The 19,677-nt window shown below is 35.3% G+C and overlaps 1 protein-coding gene and 1 pseudogene across 1 annotated transcript in view; one reads left to right on the top strand and one right to left on the bottom strand.

Annotated features, from left to right (window-relative positions):
- TRHDE (thyrotropin releasing hormone degrading enzyme) overlaps nt 1-19,677 on the bottom strand; it is a 487,618-nt gene that overhangs the window by 167,911 nt on the left and 300,030 nt on the right. Inside the window, exon 6 of the mRNA XM_049883907.1 lies at nt 9,342-9,479. Coding sequence (XP_049739864.1) covers nt 9,342-9,479 — 138 coding nt within the window. The remainder of the gene's footprint in view (nt 1-9,341; nt 9,480-19,677) is intronic.
- On the top strand, nt 12,243-13,052 carry LOC126074801 (zinc finger CCHC domain-containing protein 17-like; annotated as a pseudogene).

Genomic DNA, 19,677 nt, shown 5'->3' with positions numbered 1-19,677 from the left:
ACCCATTTCTACAGATAATAGATAATTTATATATTTGCTCTGATAGCTACACAAGGATTTCAAAAACTTTGCGTGTGGAATATATTGGTAGAACATTGCAAATTTTATTGGCTTTTTCTTATTAATTTGTGTCCATCATGATCCTTAGGAATTTTTTTTTCTTTTTTTTACTTGCAAACTCTTTCATTTGACTCTGTAATTTCATTTGGCCTCTAAAATATTGTAACCTTGATATAAGAACTGCTGAAATATGTTCTTGTTTTTAAAGGATCCTCTTTAAATTTGCTTAAGTCATTTTGAAATCTGTTCCTCACTTCCAAGCTTATAGGCAACCTCTCCAACTTGGCATCTCATGTAAATTTAATGAGCATTCTCTCTTTCTCATCATCAAGGTCATTGGGTCATTGATTCTTATTTCCTTTTGTGCTTTTAGAGCAAAGAGACAGCTTTAATCCATCTTTTGCAGCCCTTCCTGTCTATGGACAGTATTGTCCTGTTTCCATTCTACTTTTATCTTTCATTCTTTTTTTTTCAATCTACTATTAAATTTGGAAAACGTATATCACTAAATCTAACTTGTTTTCCCAGACTAGTTCTCACTTTTTCTCTTCCCATTCTAAGAATATGCATGATATAATTTTAGTAGTTTTTTTTTTTTTTTTAATACTGGTCTTAGGACTACTCATATTGAACTGCATTCATTATTTCTTCAAAGACACTCATTCTTAAATTCAAGCCTACAAAAATTTGTATCTGTTCTACTGGGTCCTAATTTTTGTTTGTCTATAATATTCCACACATCTAGGATGCATTTCTATATAAAAAAGATGTTAAAAGCATACTGAAATTACAATTCAGGAAGAGTAATGAAATAGAAGTTGGAACAATTAGTAAGGAACTAATTACAAGAGATGATGCAATAAGCACTGATGCAATGAGAGGTTGACCGTTGGCAGAGGTTAACGTTGGCTAGTAACAGAGATCTACAGGAAAGAGAGCAGATGATCAGCAGTAAGATTTTATTAAGTGAAACAACATAATACATTAAAAAAAAGGGGGGGGGAAACAAAATAAATTCTAGGTTTTATAATAATCTCTATAATCCTCAGATGTCATATTAATTCCATCATCTGCAACACCTACAGAATGCAAAAGTAATTACATTACTCCTCTGCTTTAAACCCTTCATTAGTTCTTCAAGACCGTTCAAAAACAAAAGAGGAAAAAAGATGTCTTTCCTGAAAGAATTTACCACCATCAGATCCACACTACAAGAAATGCTAAAGAGGCAGGTGGAAAATGACCTCAGATAGAAACAAAGGAATGAAGAGCACCAAAAATAGTAACTATATGGGTAAACATATAAGATTTTTCCTATTATTAAAAGCTCTTTAAAAGACAATTGACTAATAACAATGTATTGTGAAGTTTTTTAAATATATAAAGGAAATATATGAAAAAATGACGAGAGAAATAGAATTACATTATGTGAGGTTCCTATGCTATTTATGAAGTAGTATAATATTGCTTCTAGATATACTGTGATTAAAGATGTATAACATAAACCTAAAGTATCATTAAAATTATAAAACAAAGCACTATAGCAAAGAATATAAAACAGAATCATAAAAATTCAATTAACCCAAAAAAAGGCAAAGCAAGTAAGAAAGGATCAAAGAACAGAGAGAATTTAAATCAAACCATATCATTAATAACATTAAAGCTAAATGTCTAAATATCAAAAGTAAAAGGCAGAGATTGTCAGAGTGAAGATAATAATATGACCTAAATACATCCTGACTGAAAAAATGGACTTCAAATATAGAGACTCAAATAGGTTTAAAGTAAAATGATGGGGAAAGATATAATATGCCAACTCTAATAAAAACACATCTAGAGTAGCTATAATAATATCAGACCAAAGAGATTTCAGAGCAAAGAATATTACCAGGGATAAAAAAAAAAAGGTCATTTTCTAATGACAAAGGAGTCAAATCATCAAAAGGACATAACAAGTTTAAATGTTTATGTACTTAAAAAGAGAGCTTCAAAATACATGAAGCAAAATTTGATAGATCTACAAGGAAAAATAAACAAAACTGCAATCATAGAGATTTCTATAGCTCTTGCAATAATTGATGAAACAAAGGGACAGAAAAATTAATAAATACATAGAAAATCTGAACAACTCTATCAAACAGCTTGATATAACTGACATTTATATAACACCAAGTCAACAAGAGCAGAGAACAGATTATTTTCAAGTGCACACAGTACATTAAGCAACAGACACAAAATCCTGGGCCTTCAAATGACCTTCAGTAAGTCTAAAAACATTCAACTCATACCGAGTGTATTTGCTCTAAAAATAGAATTCAATAAGAAATTAATAACAGAAAGTTCTTTAGAAAATATTTTAAAAATTAGCTAATCAACAGACTTCTAAGTAACCTATGAATCAGTAAATTAAAAAAAAAAAAAAACCTAGAAATATCTTGAACTGAATAAAAGTGAAAATTCAATATATCAAAATGTCTGGGATGCCACTAAAGCCATACTTAGTTTACATGAAAAATGAACTATAAATTAAAAAGGTCTCAAATTAATGAGTTCAGTTTTCACCTTAAGAAACCAGGAAAAAAACAGCAAATTTAACCCAAAGTTATATTTAAAAAAAATGATAATTATTAAATAGGAAATCAATGAAATAGAAAAGAGGAGAGAAAATCTATGAACCCAAAAGCTGGTTTAGTTTGTTTTTAGCAGATCCATAAAACTGATAAACTTCTAGCTGATTGAGAATAAAGGGATATGACAAAAATTACCAATATCTGGAATGAAAGAGGGGACATAATGAGAGGTTCTAAGGTAATTATTAAAGGATAATAAGGAAATATATAATGTATAATTTTATATCAATAAATTAAACATCTTAGATGAAATGGGCCAAGTCCTTAGAAATTACCAACGCTCACTCACAAAGAAATAAATAACCTGTATAACCCTATTGGTATGGCTTGTATTGTGTGCCCCAAAAAAGATATGTTGAAGTCCTAGCCACCCGCCCCCCGTATCTGTGAATGTGACACTGTTTGGGAATAGAGCCCTTAAAGATGTTATCAGTTAGTTTAACATAAGGTCATACTGGAGTAGAGTGAGTCCCAACTGGTGTCCTTATAAAAGTAAAGAAGATACACAGAGACAGGGAAACAGAGGGTAATGAAGTCATATTACACTGCAGCTGTAAGCCAAGGAACACCTGGAGCTACCAGCAGTTAGGAAAGAGGCACGCAACAGTTTCTCTCTTGTATCCCTCATAAGGAATCAACATGGCCAATATCCATTTGTACTTCTGGCCTCTATAATTCTGAGACAATAAATTTCTGTTCTTATAAGCCATCCAGTTTGTGATACTTCATTATGGCAGCCCAAGGAAACATATATATATATATATATATATAAAAAAAATATATATATATCCCAGCCCAGTGCCTTCAAGTCAATTCTGACTCATAGCGACCCTGTAGGACAGAGTAGAACTGCCCCATAGAGTTTCCAAGGAGCACCTGGCAGATTCGAACTGCCGACCCTTTGATTAGCAGCCATAGCACTTAACCACTAAGCCACCAGGGTTTCCTCTATATATATATATATACATATATATATATATATACATATATACATATATATATATATATACATATATATATATATATATTAGTTAAAAACCTTTCCAAGGAGGAAATTCCATGCCCAGATAACTCCACTGGAAAGAACATCAATTCTAGACAAGTTCTTTCAGAAAACTGAAAAGGAGGTAATAGATCCCAACTCATTCTATGAGGCCAGGATTATATTCAGCATGTTAACAAACTAAAAAACTAACACCAAAACAAAAAAAAATGACCATCTCAATAGATTCAGAAGATGCATTTGATGAAATCAACATCTGATTCTGATTAAAATTCTAAGCAATGTAGGAATAGAATGCAACTTCTTCAACCTGATAAAGGGTACTTAAAAATTTTAAAGGTTAAATCACCCTTACTAGTGAAAGACTGAATGTGTTGCCCTTAAAATCAGGAACAAGAAAAGAATGTCTGTTCTCAGCACTTCTATACAATATCATACTGGAGCTTTTAACAAATACAATAAGGAAAGGACACAAAATAATAAAAAGAATCCAGATAGGAAAGGAAAAATAAAAATGTCTTTATTAGCAGTTAATGTTATCATCTATGTAGAAAAACTGATTGACTCTATAAAACAGCTACTAGAACTAGTATTGAGTTTATTATGATCACAGGATACAAAATAAATCTACAAATAGCCACTGTATTTCTATGTATATAATAAAAAAATTTTTTTTTACTATGTATAGCAACACAAAATCAGAAATAAAAATTTTAAAAGCAACAAGGCCATTTACAATAGAGTAAAAATCATAAATACTTAAGGATAAGACTGACAAAAGATGTGAAAGTTCTATTCATTGACAACTACATTGCCAAGAGAAAATAAAGAGGAACTAAATGAATGGAGAGATATAGTATATTCATCAGTTAGAAGAGTCAATATTGCTAAGATATCAATTTTCTCAAATTAATAAATTCAATGCAATTCTGATCAAAACCCTAGCAGGATTTTTGGAGAAACTCATTCTAAAATTCATATAGAATTGCAAATGAACAAGGATAACCAAAGAACTTTGCAAAGAAAGAACAAAGTTGGAGGACTCACACTATCTTATTTCAAAATGTACTACAAAACTACAGTAATCAAGACCATGTCGCTGGCGTCAAGATAGATAAACACATCAACAGAACAAAATCAATAGTCCAGAAATAGATTCACACATATGTGGACCACTGTTGTTCAACACATGTGCAAAGGCAATTAAGCAGAGAAAGAATAGACTTTTCAACAAATGGCACTTGAACAATTAGATGTGCATATGCAAAAAAAAGGAAGAAAAAAAGACAAAAGAAATTTGATTCATACTTCACACTATACATAAAAATTAACTCAAAATGGATCACAGACCTAAATATAAAACTTTTAAAAGAAAAAGATTCATGACCTTAAATCAGGCAATGACTTCTTAGATATGGTACCAGTGGTATACTATCCAGATAAGAAAAGCATGATAAAATGTACTTCATTTAATTTGAAATCTTCTGTTAAGAAAATGAAAGGCAAGCCACAAACAGGGGAAAAAAAATTGCAAATCATATATCTGTGTCATATATCTTGTAGTCAGAATATATAAATAACGTCAAAACTCAGTAATAAAACAAACTACCCAAATTAAAAAAAAAATAGTTAAAAGATGTAAACCCTTCACTAAGGAAGACATACGCAGAGAAAATATGCAAAGTAAAAGATGGTCAACATCATTGGTCATCAGGGAAATGCAAATTAGAAACGTGATGAGATACCATTACATAACTATTGTGGTTATTGCTGTTAGCTGCCATTGAGTTGGCCCCTCACTCATGTCAACCCCATGCACAATGAACAAGATGAAACGATGCCCAGTTGTGCATCAGGTCATTGTGATCCATAAGGTTTTCCCCAGGTGATTTTCAGAAGTAAATCAGCAGGTCTTTTTTTCTAATTGTACTAGACTGGAAGCTCTGCTGAAACCTGTTCGTTATCACAGCAAAACTCAGGACTCCACTGACAGATGGGCAGTGGCTATATATGAGGTATATTGACCATGAATCGAACTCAGGTCTAAAATATCTAAAATTAAAGCCCTAATTACACCTAGTGTTGGTGAAGATATGGAAAAACTATAACTCTGATATACCATCGATGGGAATGTATCTTACAGCCCTTTGGAAAACAGTTTTGTAGTTTCTTAAAATATTAAACATGCTTATCATATAACGTGGATATCCACTGATGGATATTTACCCAATGTCTTGGAGAATGACTGTGAATTATTGAAAACTAGGTGGTGGCTGCAGTTGCAGCTGCTATTCCAGTTGTGGTTTCATTGCTTGAGCAAATTGATATATCTATCTCGTGGTACCAAATTCTATCTTAGCTATCTAGTGCTGCTATAACAGAAACATCACAAATGGATGGCTTTGACAAACAGGGATTTATTCTCTTACAATCTAGGAGGCTATAAGTTCGAATTCAGGGTGTCAGTTCTATGGGAAGGCTTCCTCTCTCAGTCGGCTCTTGGGGAAGCTCCCTGTCATCAATTTTCCCCTGGGCCTAGGAGCTTCTCAGTACGGGGGCCTCCTGCCACCAAGAAAGGAGAGTCAGGAGCAGAGCACATCCTTTGGACCCGGGGCCCCTGAGCTGAGAAACTCCTAGAACTAGGGGAAGATTGATGAAAAGGACCTTCCCCCAGAGCAGACAGAAAGGAAGCCTATCCCTGGAGCTGGCGCCCTGAATTTGGACTTCTAGCCTCCTAGACTGTGAAAGCATAAATTTCTGTTTGTTACAGCCATCTACTTGTGGTGTTTCTGTTACAGTGGCACTAAACAACTAAGACAGCCATCCACTTGTGGTGTTTCTGTTACAGCGGCACTAAACAACTAAGACACGGTGAGGGGGAAGCATATGCACCTACAAAGACCTGTACATGAATGCTCACAGCAGTTACCAAGGTTTATTGGTAACAGCCATAAACTGAAAACAACCCAAATATCAAACAAAGGTGACTGTATGAACCAACTGTGATATATCCATATAGTCTACAATGTATATGTATCTCAAAATGTCATGTTGAGAGAAACAAGGCAGTCTAAAAAAGTCCACACTGTATAATTCCATTTATATAAAACTTTAGAAATGCAAACTAATGTATAGTGACAGAAAGGAAATCAGTGAAGAAGGGAAGAGAGACTGGGCAAAGGGATTACAAAGGGGCATAAGAGAACTTTTCAGGGTGATTGATATGTTCGTTAACTTGATTGTGGTGATATATTTACGAATGTTTACATATGTCACAACATATCAAATTCTTCCTTTTAAATATGTGCAATTCATTTTATTTCTACTTCAATTTATCTGTGGAAGAAAGGAAGGAAAGAAGGAAGGAAGGACAAAAGGAAGGAGAAAAGAAATAAGAAAAAGTATTCCTGAGAAGTCTTCACCAGAAATGGATGGATCCTGCCATCACTTGAAAACACAGAACAATATTTCCAATGGTATTTTAAGCATAAAGAGAAATCATTTGAGACAAGTAAATCAGTAACCATGGTGGGTGGAGGTCCTCAGAATGCTAGCATGCTAACGATTTTTTCACAATCGTAAATTGGCTAGCATCTGCACCTAAGTGTAGAGAGAGTGAAATAATAATCATTTTATCTTCATTCTTTCCTACTGTTCTGATTCTTAAGCTTCTTGAATAAATTAAAAACCGCTCTAAATTTATGGAATATGGAATAAAACACCAAACCCAGTGCCGTCAAGTCAATTCCGACTCATAGTGACCCTATAGGATAGAGTAGACCTGACCCAAAGAGTTTCCAAGGAGCGCCTGGTGGATTTGAACTGCCAACCCTTTGGTTAGCAGCCATAGCACTTGACCACTACGCCACCAGGGTTTCTGGAATATGGAAGAGATGTTATTTATTTTTGAAAAAACACAGATAACATTTTAAATCAAAAGATCTTTTTCCTGATTTCATTCATGCTGGAGTAGATTAGGTATTTACAAATTGACTTTTAGAACTGAGGAGTAACCACAAACATGCCTCCAAGTTCATTTCAAACTATGTTAATAAATTATTTTTGTGTCACATTTAAAGAATCGACCCTTTCGAATGAACTCATCCATATAACAAACCTCAGTCAAAAAACTCATATATAAAGTTTAATACATTTTTAAATATATTGTGGTTCTAAACTTCCATTATTTTTATAAAACATCAAACCACATAAGATTTTAGCCAATGCAATGACCACCAGTTTAAAAAGAGGTTTTCTATTAACATAATTCATATCTTTATATATTATAACATAAAATATTAACTAATGGTCATTGACATGGTCATCTGAGTGCAAAAACCAAATATCCAAATTGCCAATGAAGGACTTCCATGAATCATTAATTGAACACATTTTATTAAACAAGGATATCTTTTTACAGAAAAAGTAATCTTAGCAATGTTAAAAAATGGGAAAAATTTAAATCAATAAAGTACATACCAATCCTAATGGATGCAATTAGTGTTATCCTATAACTGATGACAGCAGATGTTAAACCTATTTTAACAATTATAAAGTAGCTACTGAGTGTTAAACACTGAGGTGTACACTCTTATGTTAAAAATAGAACTGAGGGATAGAGGTATAAGAAAAAATTCAGGTCCTAATCCAAGTAGCAATGGAAAAAATGAGTGTAAGATATCCTATTTCTGTGTCTAGTTATCCGTCCCAAACCAAAAACCAAGCCCACTATTGCAGAGTCAATTCTGACTCATAGTGACCCTTTAGGACAGAGTAGAATGGCCCCATAGGGTTTCCAAGGTTGTAAACCTTTACGGAAGTGGATTGCCACATATTTCTCCACAGAATGGTGAGTTGATCTTTCTGTTAGCAGCCAAGTCCTTAACTGCTGTGTGACCGGGGCTCCTTAATTATTGGCCCAAAATTTTTATTTGCTATTCAAAGTCTCATCTTTAATTTTTTTTTTGATAGTTATTTCTAGGAACCCTGGTGGCGCAGTGGTGAAGACATTGGCTGCTAACTAAAAGGTCGGCAGTTTGAATCTGCCAGCCAGCCAGCCAGCACCTCCTCACACATCCTATGGGACAGTTCTACTCTGTCCTATAGGGTCTCCATGAGTTGGAATCCACTTGATCACAACGGGTTTGCTTTCTTTGCCTGTTTGTTTTTTAATCCTCATTTCTAGAAAAGATGTTTAATTCCCAAAATGTCTCCATAAAAATTGTTTATAAAACACACATATCAAATCGCTGCCTATACCCATTTGCATTGGCCAATCAAAATAAATAAGTATGTAAGAGGCACTTGTGAAAAATAATTGTGAGTATACTAGTAAGTTCTGTTATTATTAATAATAAAACTGACATTTGTATAGTACCGTTTGTATAGCAACTTCACAGTGAGTCTCCAAACATTGATGCATTAGTACTTCCAATATATCTATACATTTTTGGCAAACAGTCATCACCATTTTACTGTTTATAAAGCAAAGTCCTGACTCATAAAAATAACATGAACCTAGTGACTTTAATATTTTCTAACTCGTAGTCCATTTCTCTCTGTCAGGAAGAGGAGACAAATATAATACATCTAGCATGAAACAGTTTGGTGAAATATCCAGTTGGCACTTGGGTCTTATCTATTCCCACCTTTTTATACGCGATCCAGTCAAACACCCTGTCAATATCTGCTGCCTGTAGCACTTCCTGTGATACTGGATGGGAACTGGCCAAGCCGTCGAGCAGCATCACTTCATGCAGAACATCCGTCAGAAACCTCTGTTTCTCCTGCAATACAGTAGATGGAGCAATATCATAGGTGATTCACGGTTACGACAGGATGTGTGTGACAACAGGAACAGAACATGTGTCACTTTTGATGAAGTTCATCAGCCTTACATGGCAAGACTCAATTCTAAAGAGAACCCAGTAAATAAAAAGCCTCTTAAGTTACTCTAAAATGTAGGTGGTTGATTTGAGGGCAACATGAAGCAAAATCAATGAACTACAATGGGCTCTAAGTAGATAAAAAAAACAGTTGACTCTGTACTTTAACAGTGGTTAAAGCAAATTTGTACAGTGGGCATATAACGAAAGTGACTATGATACAGGCTTCTTTGCGTGCTCTACAATCTCAAGACTACAATTCAAGTCTCAAAGTAATTTTTAAGGCAAATTCAATATAAGAATGCTAACGAAATTTCAGGATTCTGGCACTATTTTACTATATATACCGTTTATCTTAGTACCATTTGAAAAGCTTATCCTCCCTCCCTCCCTCCCTCCCTTTCTCTCTCTTTTTCTCAACATGCGCTCATACACACACACACACACACACACACACAAAAAAAAAAAAAAAATTATTTTCTGGAAGAGTTTCAGGAGACCACAAGAAACAAAAGCACTATTGACACCAAACTATAATATCAGTGGATGTGAATTCAGAATACAAAGTAGATAACATAAGTATTAATAATCTGTTACCATGAGGTAGTAAAAATAGACAAAATCACAAGACTTCTATTCTGTGCATTATTGAGACATTAGTATTTGCTCTATTAAAAGCCAATTTGTTATGTTAGAAATAGAGTAGAAGAGTACTTTTCTGTTGTTTTTAAGAAACCCTCCTTTAAGGAAACATCTTGGGTTTTGTTAACAAAAATGCTGGCAGCTATTAGTCCTTCTGGCCTCCTGCCTTCACTGAGGGAGGAGTAAAATAAAATTAAAAAAAAAAGTTGCAAGCAATAACAAGGGCTAAATAGTCCCTAGATAGATGGGACCTAAGGAATATCATTACAGAGATTAAAGACGGCAAAGCTTAAACTGCTCTAATTCTGAGCTCACTACTGGAGCCTTGTAGTTTTGAGCCAGCAGATGAACAGTGTGTTGTTTCTGAGGAAGATGTAATTTCAAGCTGAACATAGACTAATCCTGAATTTAGAGAAATGGAAATGGAGAATAAATATGGCAAGAAAAGAAGAGTTAACTGGAGCATATAAGTGTGTGTTACCTTAATTTTGCTTTAAAGAAATGTTTTTCTAATTATTTTCTCAATGAGTTAACATGTTTAATCAATAATTCAATTAATGAGTCATCCAACTCTACAAAGTAAGGTTTTTTTCTAATAGCTTACTTTTTATATAATTTATTCCTTCCTCTTTTACACCAAGAGTTTCACAGCAATGGCCTGTGTTCCCTCAAAGAGAACTGTGTAGAAACAACTGAACCAAACCGCATTCTGAACCATAGAGGACTGCTCCAGGCCCCACAAGGCCACAGATCAATAGTTCAAACTTAGACTGAATTAAGTGAGAAATATGACATAAACATAGGACATATTCCTTCTCAAATTAAGTTCCTTATTCAACGTGAACTGAGAAAAACAGACTAGGTATTGTGGTTTAAATTTTTAAGAATAAAAAAATGGTATACACATTGTTCATCTTAAGTCCACGAAAAAACAAGATTTCAGACAAATGGCCTGAATTTACAGAATAAGGAAAAATCATGTGCCAATTCAAAAATAAAAAAAAATTTAACTTACTTTTAATCAGATGTCCAAACCTGTTACTCACGTAATTTTAAAATGCACGTTAAAATTATTTGACATTGGAATTAATGGGAGAAGTTATAAACTGTATACTTTTACTACAACTTGCTCAGTGAACACTTTCATTGATAAGAAGTCCTCATTGAAGATGTGATTTCCATTCTGAAGATAGAACAATACTCAACTCTTCAAACAGTGATTGTCTGCTCCAGTACCTTTACTCAAACATCTAATCTAAAACCACAGTGTAAAGTGAGCTTAAAATGATGTTTATTGGAATTCTAATTTTTAATATTTAGCAATACTAAATATGTATTTATCGATATTAAAATTTAGTAAACATCTTTGCTAAACTTGTGATTTTTTAAGTAACACAAAATAAACAGCGAAGTAATCTTAAAAACGGAATCTAAGGTAAATTTCAAATGGGGAACTTTCATATTTAAGGAAATATAAGTTACATATCATATATTGCTGGACGCTTCCGTACCAAAACAAAAACAAATCTTTGTTTAGTAAGTAGACTTTCAATAAAAAAAAAAAAAAAATTTTTTTTTTTGTTAGGTCATCAGCAAAAGATTCATCTTCTTCATTGTTACCTACCTGTCTTCATTGTTAGAAGAATGATAACTGTGTAATTAAGAAAAAAAGGTTTATGTGCAGATAGATACTAAGAAAAAAACAAAAACAAAAAAATCCTGGAAGAACAGTCACAAAGCCCAGAAGACAGAATACCTTAAACTGAGGATGAAAAAGAAAATTCCAGCCAGAGGCAAGCTCAATTTAACAGAACTACAAAGAGTCTACAGGAGAGAAGGTACTAATATTTTATAAAGATCTGTGTCACTAAACAATAAGAAATTATCCTAGCTGGCAGTACTTGGCCAGGACCCTCATCATCGACAACAACAAAAAACAAAAGAGAGAGAAAAGAAATCACTAAATATTGATTAATTGCCTACTGTTTACCAGGGACTGTGAAAGTTTAAAAATGAAGTTAAATGTGGAGTTTTGCACAACGACCTGACTGGGAATTGGGAGCCAACACTGAGAAGCTTAAAGGAGCTTCAGCAGAAGAGAAGATGGAAGAGCAATGGGATATTAAGAAGAATTCAGAAAGAACCAAGGCCAGGGAAAACTTGCCTGCTCTGCATTATTTTCCAAGGAGAAGTTGCCATGGTAACAGACTAACCGACTACAAAGCCATTACCAAAATCCCAGGCCCTTGGAAGCAAGGCCTAGTCTATCCAACTTACATGTCATTCCGTCGGGTAGATAAGCCCTCTGAGATAATAGATGTTGGAGACAAAGTGTGTGAGAAGTTTACTAAGAAAGAGAAAAAAATTCTAGGATAAAAGTATCCATCTACATTGAAATTGTCAACTGAGGGACTGGGGAAGACCTCAATCCCAACAGCATTATTAGTGTGCAAGAAAAGAGGTGGAGGAGGTCTTTCCAAGATTTTACTAGGGAGAAGATGACCCTCGAAGCTGCCCTGGCACTATCTCCAAAACGTGAGCGTGCAAAGGTCACTCTGCAAAGGATTGTTTCACGCAACCAGGTGAGACCAAATAGTCTTTGACACCTGATGAGGAAGAGAAGAAGGAAGAGGCAAATCAGCAAAGTTTAATAAGCCTGACCACACAGGGAATTCTTCTAGAAAAAGATAGGAAAAAAAAAAGAAACATAAGGATAGAAAGTAATCTGACTCTGACAGTTTAGGTTCAAAAAGTCATACAGTCAAAAGGGCGAGGCACACATCCAAAGACAGCAAGGCAACAAAGAACAAGCACAAGCAGCACAAGGAATGAGAGCTAAAGGAGAGGAGAGGGTAGCTTAGAGAACGAAGAACCAGGAGCCCTGGCTCCTGGAAAGATTCAGTAGGAGGAATATGGCCTAACATCCCATTAACTTCTCTCCCAGGGGAGATGGCCTCTTTGCAATAGGCAGGATTTGGAGTTAGGCATTAGGAGTTATCTGCCTGAATGAGCTGTTCCTTTATCACTCCTGATCTGTTTACAAGTGATCTATGCAGCTCACTCATTCATTCACCCAGCTTTGCTCTTTTAGCAGGAGGTCCCCCTGCCTTCTCCAGCTGCTAACTACCAGAGCTAGATTCCTTTGTAAGAGACCAGGATAGAGCCACAGATACTGTTGAGGAGGTGGGTCTGTCTGAAGTTGGGGAATACCAGAGCAATTGGCCCCTCCCTGCTGGTCTATCCTGGGCTGATTGGTAGGTGATCCCTGATGTATCCAATACCAGGGCAGAGGGAGACTGGCAGCATAAGGGTAAGCGTAGTAAGTAAGAGTGGTGAGCACTTTTCCATTCTGCTAGCACGGTCTACAACACTAGAAATGGCAGCCAATGGCCACAGCCAAAAGACGATTTGCAGTGACTGAGTTTGTGTAGGAGCCCTGGTGGTGCGTGGTTAAGAGCTTGGCTGCTAACCAAAAGGTTGGCAGTTCAAATCCACCAGCTGCTCCATGGAAACTCTAGGGGACAATTTTATTCTGTCCTATAGGGACACTATGAATTGGAATCAACTAGATGGCAATAGACCTTTTTGTTTTTTGTTTTTTTTGAGCTTGTGTATAACATTCTGCCAGGCTGCTGAACCAGAAAGCCCAAGCCAAGGTCACTGTTCTACATTGTACTTACTATTGTGTGAGTCAGTCAGTTCCACTTCAGATCTCTGCTTAAATTCATGGTACTTGAGAAAGTGGTTCTTACTCATAGTGATCCCCCATAGGGTTGATATGAGTTGGAATCAACTCAGTGGTAATGGGTTTGGTGGTTTGTTGGAGGAGGAGTGGGAAGGGGAAAAGCTAAAAAAAAAAAAGAAAATGCCGGCACTAACGCAATATAAAAGTAAAACAAAATAGTTGGCTACAGTGAATAAAACAATATTCAGATTACAAATGTTAAAGGGATTCTGAGAAAAAAATTGAAAAACAGAATTATTCATGGAAAGTTTAATAAAAGAAGTGGAATTTGATCTGACCCCTGAAGAACTTTAAATTTTGGGGTGTGTGTGAATTTGTATGTGTGTCGTATAGGGGAAACTATATTTGTGGTGCATATTCAACAGCTAGTTTCATCTTATTTCATAGTTTAAGGTCACAAGGTAGGCTGGTCTACCACTGTAACAAAAGCACCAAAATAAGGCAAACTGGAGAATTTTAGATCTGTTTAAAAGAAGTTAATGTTAACAGTAGCAATTAATCCTAATACAAAGGCCACATCGAGTTTCTGAACACATGCATACATCTAAATAGTTCCAATGATCTCTAAAACATCATTTTGTATACTATTATTTTAAAAATAAATTGCATTTGAATTTTGGGAGAATAATGAAAAGGCATTTCAGAAAAGTGAAAACGTGTGAGTAAATGCTCAGTCTTGAGGAAAGCTGCCGCCATGTTAATTATTCATTCAGTCACTCACTTAAGAAATATGCATTAAGTTCCTACTCTATGTCAGGTACTGTGCTGTGTTTTGGGACTAAACAGACGACTAACATTGAGTCCCTAACTGTAAAATGCTCAAGAGTGGAAGAGAAAGTACAAGAGAAAGGCAGATCAATGGCCAAATTCTATTATAAAAACATAGAGGATGAAATGATTAATTAGTTCAGAAAAGGCATCACAGAGAGGTGACATTAAAGCAGACTGTTGAAGGATGACTTACTCAGATGAATGGGGGAAGCAGCTAAAAAGGGCAAATCCAGGCAGAGGAAACAGGAGAAAAACAAAAACAAAATGAAAAACTCCACTCTGTCTGAATTTTCAATTACCAGGCTGAAGAGTTTGGACTTAATAAATTAGGCAGTAGCAGAAATAATGACACAATAAAAGTAATGTCTTAGGAAAATTAACTTATCTCTGGTATGCCGGGTGGCTTGATGTAGAGACCGGAAACAGGAAGTGGCTACTGTACTAAGAAAGTATGTGGTGATGATGTATTAGAACAAGGTGTTACTGAAGGATTGTTAGATCTGAGAGATATTTTGAATGAAAAATCAACCGACATTGATGCCTTGATCCCTTTAGTCGATGATGGAGAGAAAGTGCTCAAAGATAACTGCATGGCTTATAACCCGTTAACCTGTTGCCGCTGAGTCGGTTCCGACTCATGCATGGCTTATAGACTGATGGAATTAAAAATTTAAAAAATGTGAAGCTTATTGACAGAAATGGAGAAGTGGGAAAAAAAAGTTTGGTTTGGAGGACAAGCTAAAAATATCAGTTTTAAATATGTCACAAGGAAAGAGACCGTGAACATCCAAAAAGAGATGTGCTACAGGCAACTGAGAGTAAAAGCTAAAATTTATGCCAATAAATGCTAAAAATTATGCCAACAAATTTGTTTGTATAGAAATATAAATGAAGTCTTGGAAAGAATCCACTTCTTTATTTCTAACATTAGCACTTCATATATTGCCATTTAGTAGAATATGTGGATCCCTGGTGGCGCAGTGGATAAAATCTATAGCTGCTAACCAAAACGCTGGCAGTTTGATTCCACCAGCTGCTCCTTGGAAACCCTATGGGACAGTTCTACTCTGTTCTATAGGGTTGCTACGGGTCAGAGTTAACAGCAATGGGTTTGGTCTTTTTGGTTTATCATGATCTTAGATACACCTGATATATTCTATTCCTTGAGGTTTCAAAATGGGTTCTGCCTGAACATGTCCAAGTCTGAGCAGTTAAAACAGAATATGCCCAGTCTAACCACAGTTAAAGGAGCCCTGGTGGTACAGTGGTTAAAGCACTAGGCTGCTAACTGAAAGGTTGGCAGCTTGAACCCATCAGGCACACCATGGGACAAAGATGAGGTAGCCTGCTTCTGTAAAATATCACAGCCTTGGAAACCCCATGGGGCAATTCTACTCTATCTTATAGGGTTGCTGGGAGTTGAAATCAGTCATTGGTGATGGGTGAGGAAGGAGGAAGTAGTACTGAAAGAGAAAGGGGTGTACGCAATTTCCTATATGGAGGCTGACTAATTTTAGTGAAGAGCAAAACCAGACACACATTTTGACTCTGTCACCAGAAAAGGAAAAAATAAAATCAGAGAATAATCTGAATGGAGACCAAAGAAAGTCAGATACATCAAACCAAGACTAGGAAGATGAGAGCCAAGCCTGAGTCAATTCAAGTTATGATGAGGTGTTCGCAGGCATGAGAGAGAAGGGAAAAAAAAAAAAATCTCTTAGGGAAGACCTGGGTTACATCAGAACAGCTGAAAGGATTCAATTTTCTAGGAAAAAGGACCTAAACATAAAGGAATTTTTTAATATTCCTAGGATAAAAGTCATGCACACTGCTCTAAAGCTGATAAAAGAGCCCTAGGTTAGAAGAAAAATATCTCCAATTCACTAGCAGTATGTCCTTGAGCAAGTTACTCAACATTTTTAAACCTCAGCATCCTCATCTATAAACAAATTTGGTTGTGAAGATTAAATAAGACAATTTGTTCTACAAATATTTATTAAGCATCTGTTATATCTCAGATGGTATGCCCCATATTAAGGACAGAGAGAGATACAAAGACATGGATCTTATCTTCAAAGACTTTACAGTACTAGAAGGAAAGAGAGAAATAAAAACAAATATTAAAACACAACTTATTATATGTGAAAATGAAAGATCTTGTTGTTAGGTGCCATCAGGTCAGTTTTGATTCATAGTCACCCTATGTGCAAGAGAATGAAATGTTCACTCTGTAGGTTCCAGGTATATTGTGACTACGCAGAGATGTGTGTGATTTGTTCTGCCTGGGGGAGGCCAAGAAGCTTCTGAGGTGATAGTTTGAGTTGAATTTTTATGCATAACTTGAGTTTTCTAGGCAGACGTAGCCAGCGGAAGTGTGTGGGCCCATACACCAGAGATCGATGGATCAAAACCATCCTCTGCTATGAGTTTTGGAGCCCTGGTGGCACAGTAGTTAAGAGCTTGGCTGCTAATTAAAAGGTCAGCAGTTCCAATCCACCAGCTGCTCCTTGGAAATCCTATGGAGCAGTTCTATTCTCTCCTATAAGGTCGCTATGAGTTGGAATTGGCTTGACAGCAACAGGTTTGGACTGGTTTTTTTAGGAGGATGTGACAGAAAAGGACATTTTGGGCATAAAGAAATGTGTGTGCAAAGTCATGGTCTGTTTGGGGGACTACAGTGTTCTATGTAGACGACAGGGTGTATAATGGAGTGAATGACTGGTGATGAGCACAAAGAGATAGACAAGAACAAAATTATCAATGATCCCCCATGCCAATTTAGAGATCCAGAGAAGTGACATCATCAGACTCATATTTAGAGATACTACTCTGAATAAAGCATGGGAGAGTGGACTAGAGTAAGCAGCAACCAGAAGAAGAAGAACAGGACAATGTTGCATAATTATACACACACAAAATGGAAACCCTGGTGGCTTAGTGGTTAAAAGCTTGGCTGCTAACCCAAAGGCCAGTAATTCGAATCCACCAGCACTCCTTGGAAACCCTATGGGGCAGTTCTACTCTGTCCTATAGGGTTTCCATGAGTCAGAATTGACTCGACAGCAATAGGTTTGTTTTTTTGTTTGTTTTTAGCACACGATATAGGCTTGAGGTTGTGATCACACAATGTACTAATTATTTCTTTCAAATTTAATTCAGTTTGTGGATAACCAATGGTGATCAAACAAGGAATTATTTTGGAGTCCCAATATGTATGAATTAAACATAGATATGGGCGGAAAAAAAAAAAAAAAAGCGGAAACCCTGGTGGCATAGTGGTTAAGTGCTACCACTGCCAACCAAAGGGTCAGCAGTTTGAATGCACCAGGTGCTCCTTGGAAACTCTATGGGGCAGTTCTCCTCTGTCCTCTAGGGCCGCTATGAGTTGGAATCGACTCGACGGAACTGGGTTTGGTTTGGTATAGACATGGGCATATAAATATGTATGTTAACACATATATAGATATCCAAATAGATAAAATATTTCCTTTTAAGGTATTTTCATTTGTTTATGTAAAATAATGCCTTATTCCAATAATAGTTTAAAAAAGTGTATTTTTCAATACATTCTTTCAAAATGTGAATGAAATCCACTTATTAATATAAAGTCTGTAAGTCTTTAATGTTTATAATATACTCTTGAATAACTATAAAAGTACTTTTCTAATCTCTGGATTCTGATCCATAAGAATGTTGAACTAAATTCTTTGAACAATGCAATCTAATTCTATGTGCTTACTGACTGTTTCATATATGGGAGATGCTGTGTTAGACGTCAGGGAAACAAATATAACCAAGACATGTTTCCTGCCTCCAAGCAACCCCCAACGTGTTAGGAAAGACAGATATGTGTACAACCAGTTAACACCATGTGATGGGTGCAATATTATTAACATAAAGTACTGTGGCGTATTTAACTTTACCCTTAACTTTCCCTCTATAGAGTAGAGAGGAAGTTATACGTAAAATGTTTTCAGTGTTTATGACCATGTTGTTTTAACCTCAACTGGTCTATTATAAAGAGGAGAAATAAGATACGATATGCCATCTATGTTTCAGCTCTCTGAAAATCTATATTACCATAAGATTAAGATTTTTAAGGTTTCATAGATCAAACAGTTAACCACATATATCATTACTAATCTGAACCCCTGCCTTATACAAGGCTAAAATGAAAGATACAGGTATACCCAGTATTATGCAGTTGACTTTTTTTACTCTTCTTCACAATTTACTCAAATCAGGACAAAGGTTAAAGCAGAGGAATATGAATGAGAATTCAAACAAAAAAGACAAATGTATTGAGAAAAAAAAAATCCATTATGTCTCATTCATGTTTTCTAGTGATATGCTATCCAGGTAACTTTTCAATTATCATCATTGTTAAATATGTATCACAAAACCATATCTGAGAACATCAGAAATTCTTGGGGCCCCAAGTTTCCTATAACATTAAAAGAACTTTACTCTGTAATTTTATAGTCATTCTATTTTTTATGAAGTCCTAAAATATGCAAAAGTATGTTAAGCCTTACTTAGTTGAAAGCTATATTTACTTGCGAAATATCATATCATTTAGCTGACTAGTTAATATTTTATAGACAGCTGAAACATACTGATAGATGAAATAAATCTAAAGGGCTAGTGAGAATAAATGCTGGTTCTATATAACAATGCACTTCAAAAATTAATATTTCATAAGCCCATGTTTAAAATACCCACACCCAAAATGTTAATAATCATTTTCATGTGTGAGTTGTTAAAGAAGTCCATTTATATTAAAGTCAAACTTGTGTAAACACACATATATACTAGACATTGAAGAATAATTTAAAAATAATCACCATTACTGTCTGCAATGAAACAAGCACTTAACTGAAAAGTTTGCCTCTATATGTGTTGACAGAGCCTTTCACAGAAGGTAGTACACTAACAGAAACT

This window comes from Elephas maximus, chromosome 4 (genome assembly GCF_024166365.1).
Source record: "Elephas maximus indicus isolate mEleMax1 chromosome 4, mEleMax1 primary haplotype, whole genome shotgun sequence".
NCBI classification, from domain to species: Eukaryota; Metazoa; Chordata; class Mammalia; order Proboscidea; family Elephantidae; genus Elephas; species Elephas maximus.
Note: the sequence above shows the minus strand (reverse complement) of the source record. Positions and strands in the feature narration are given on the sequence as shown.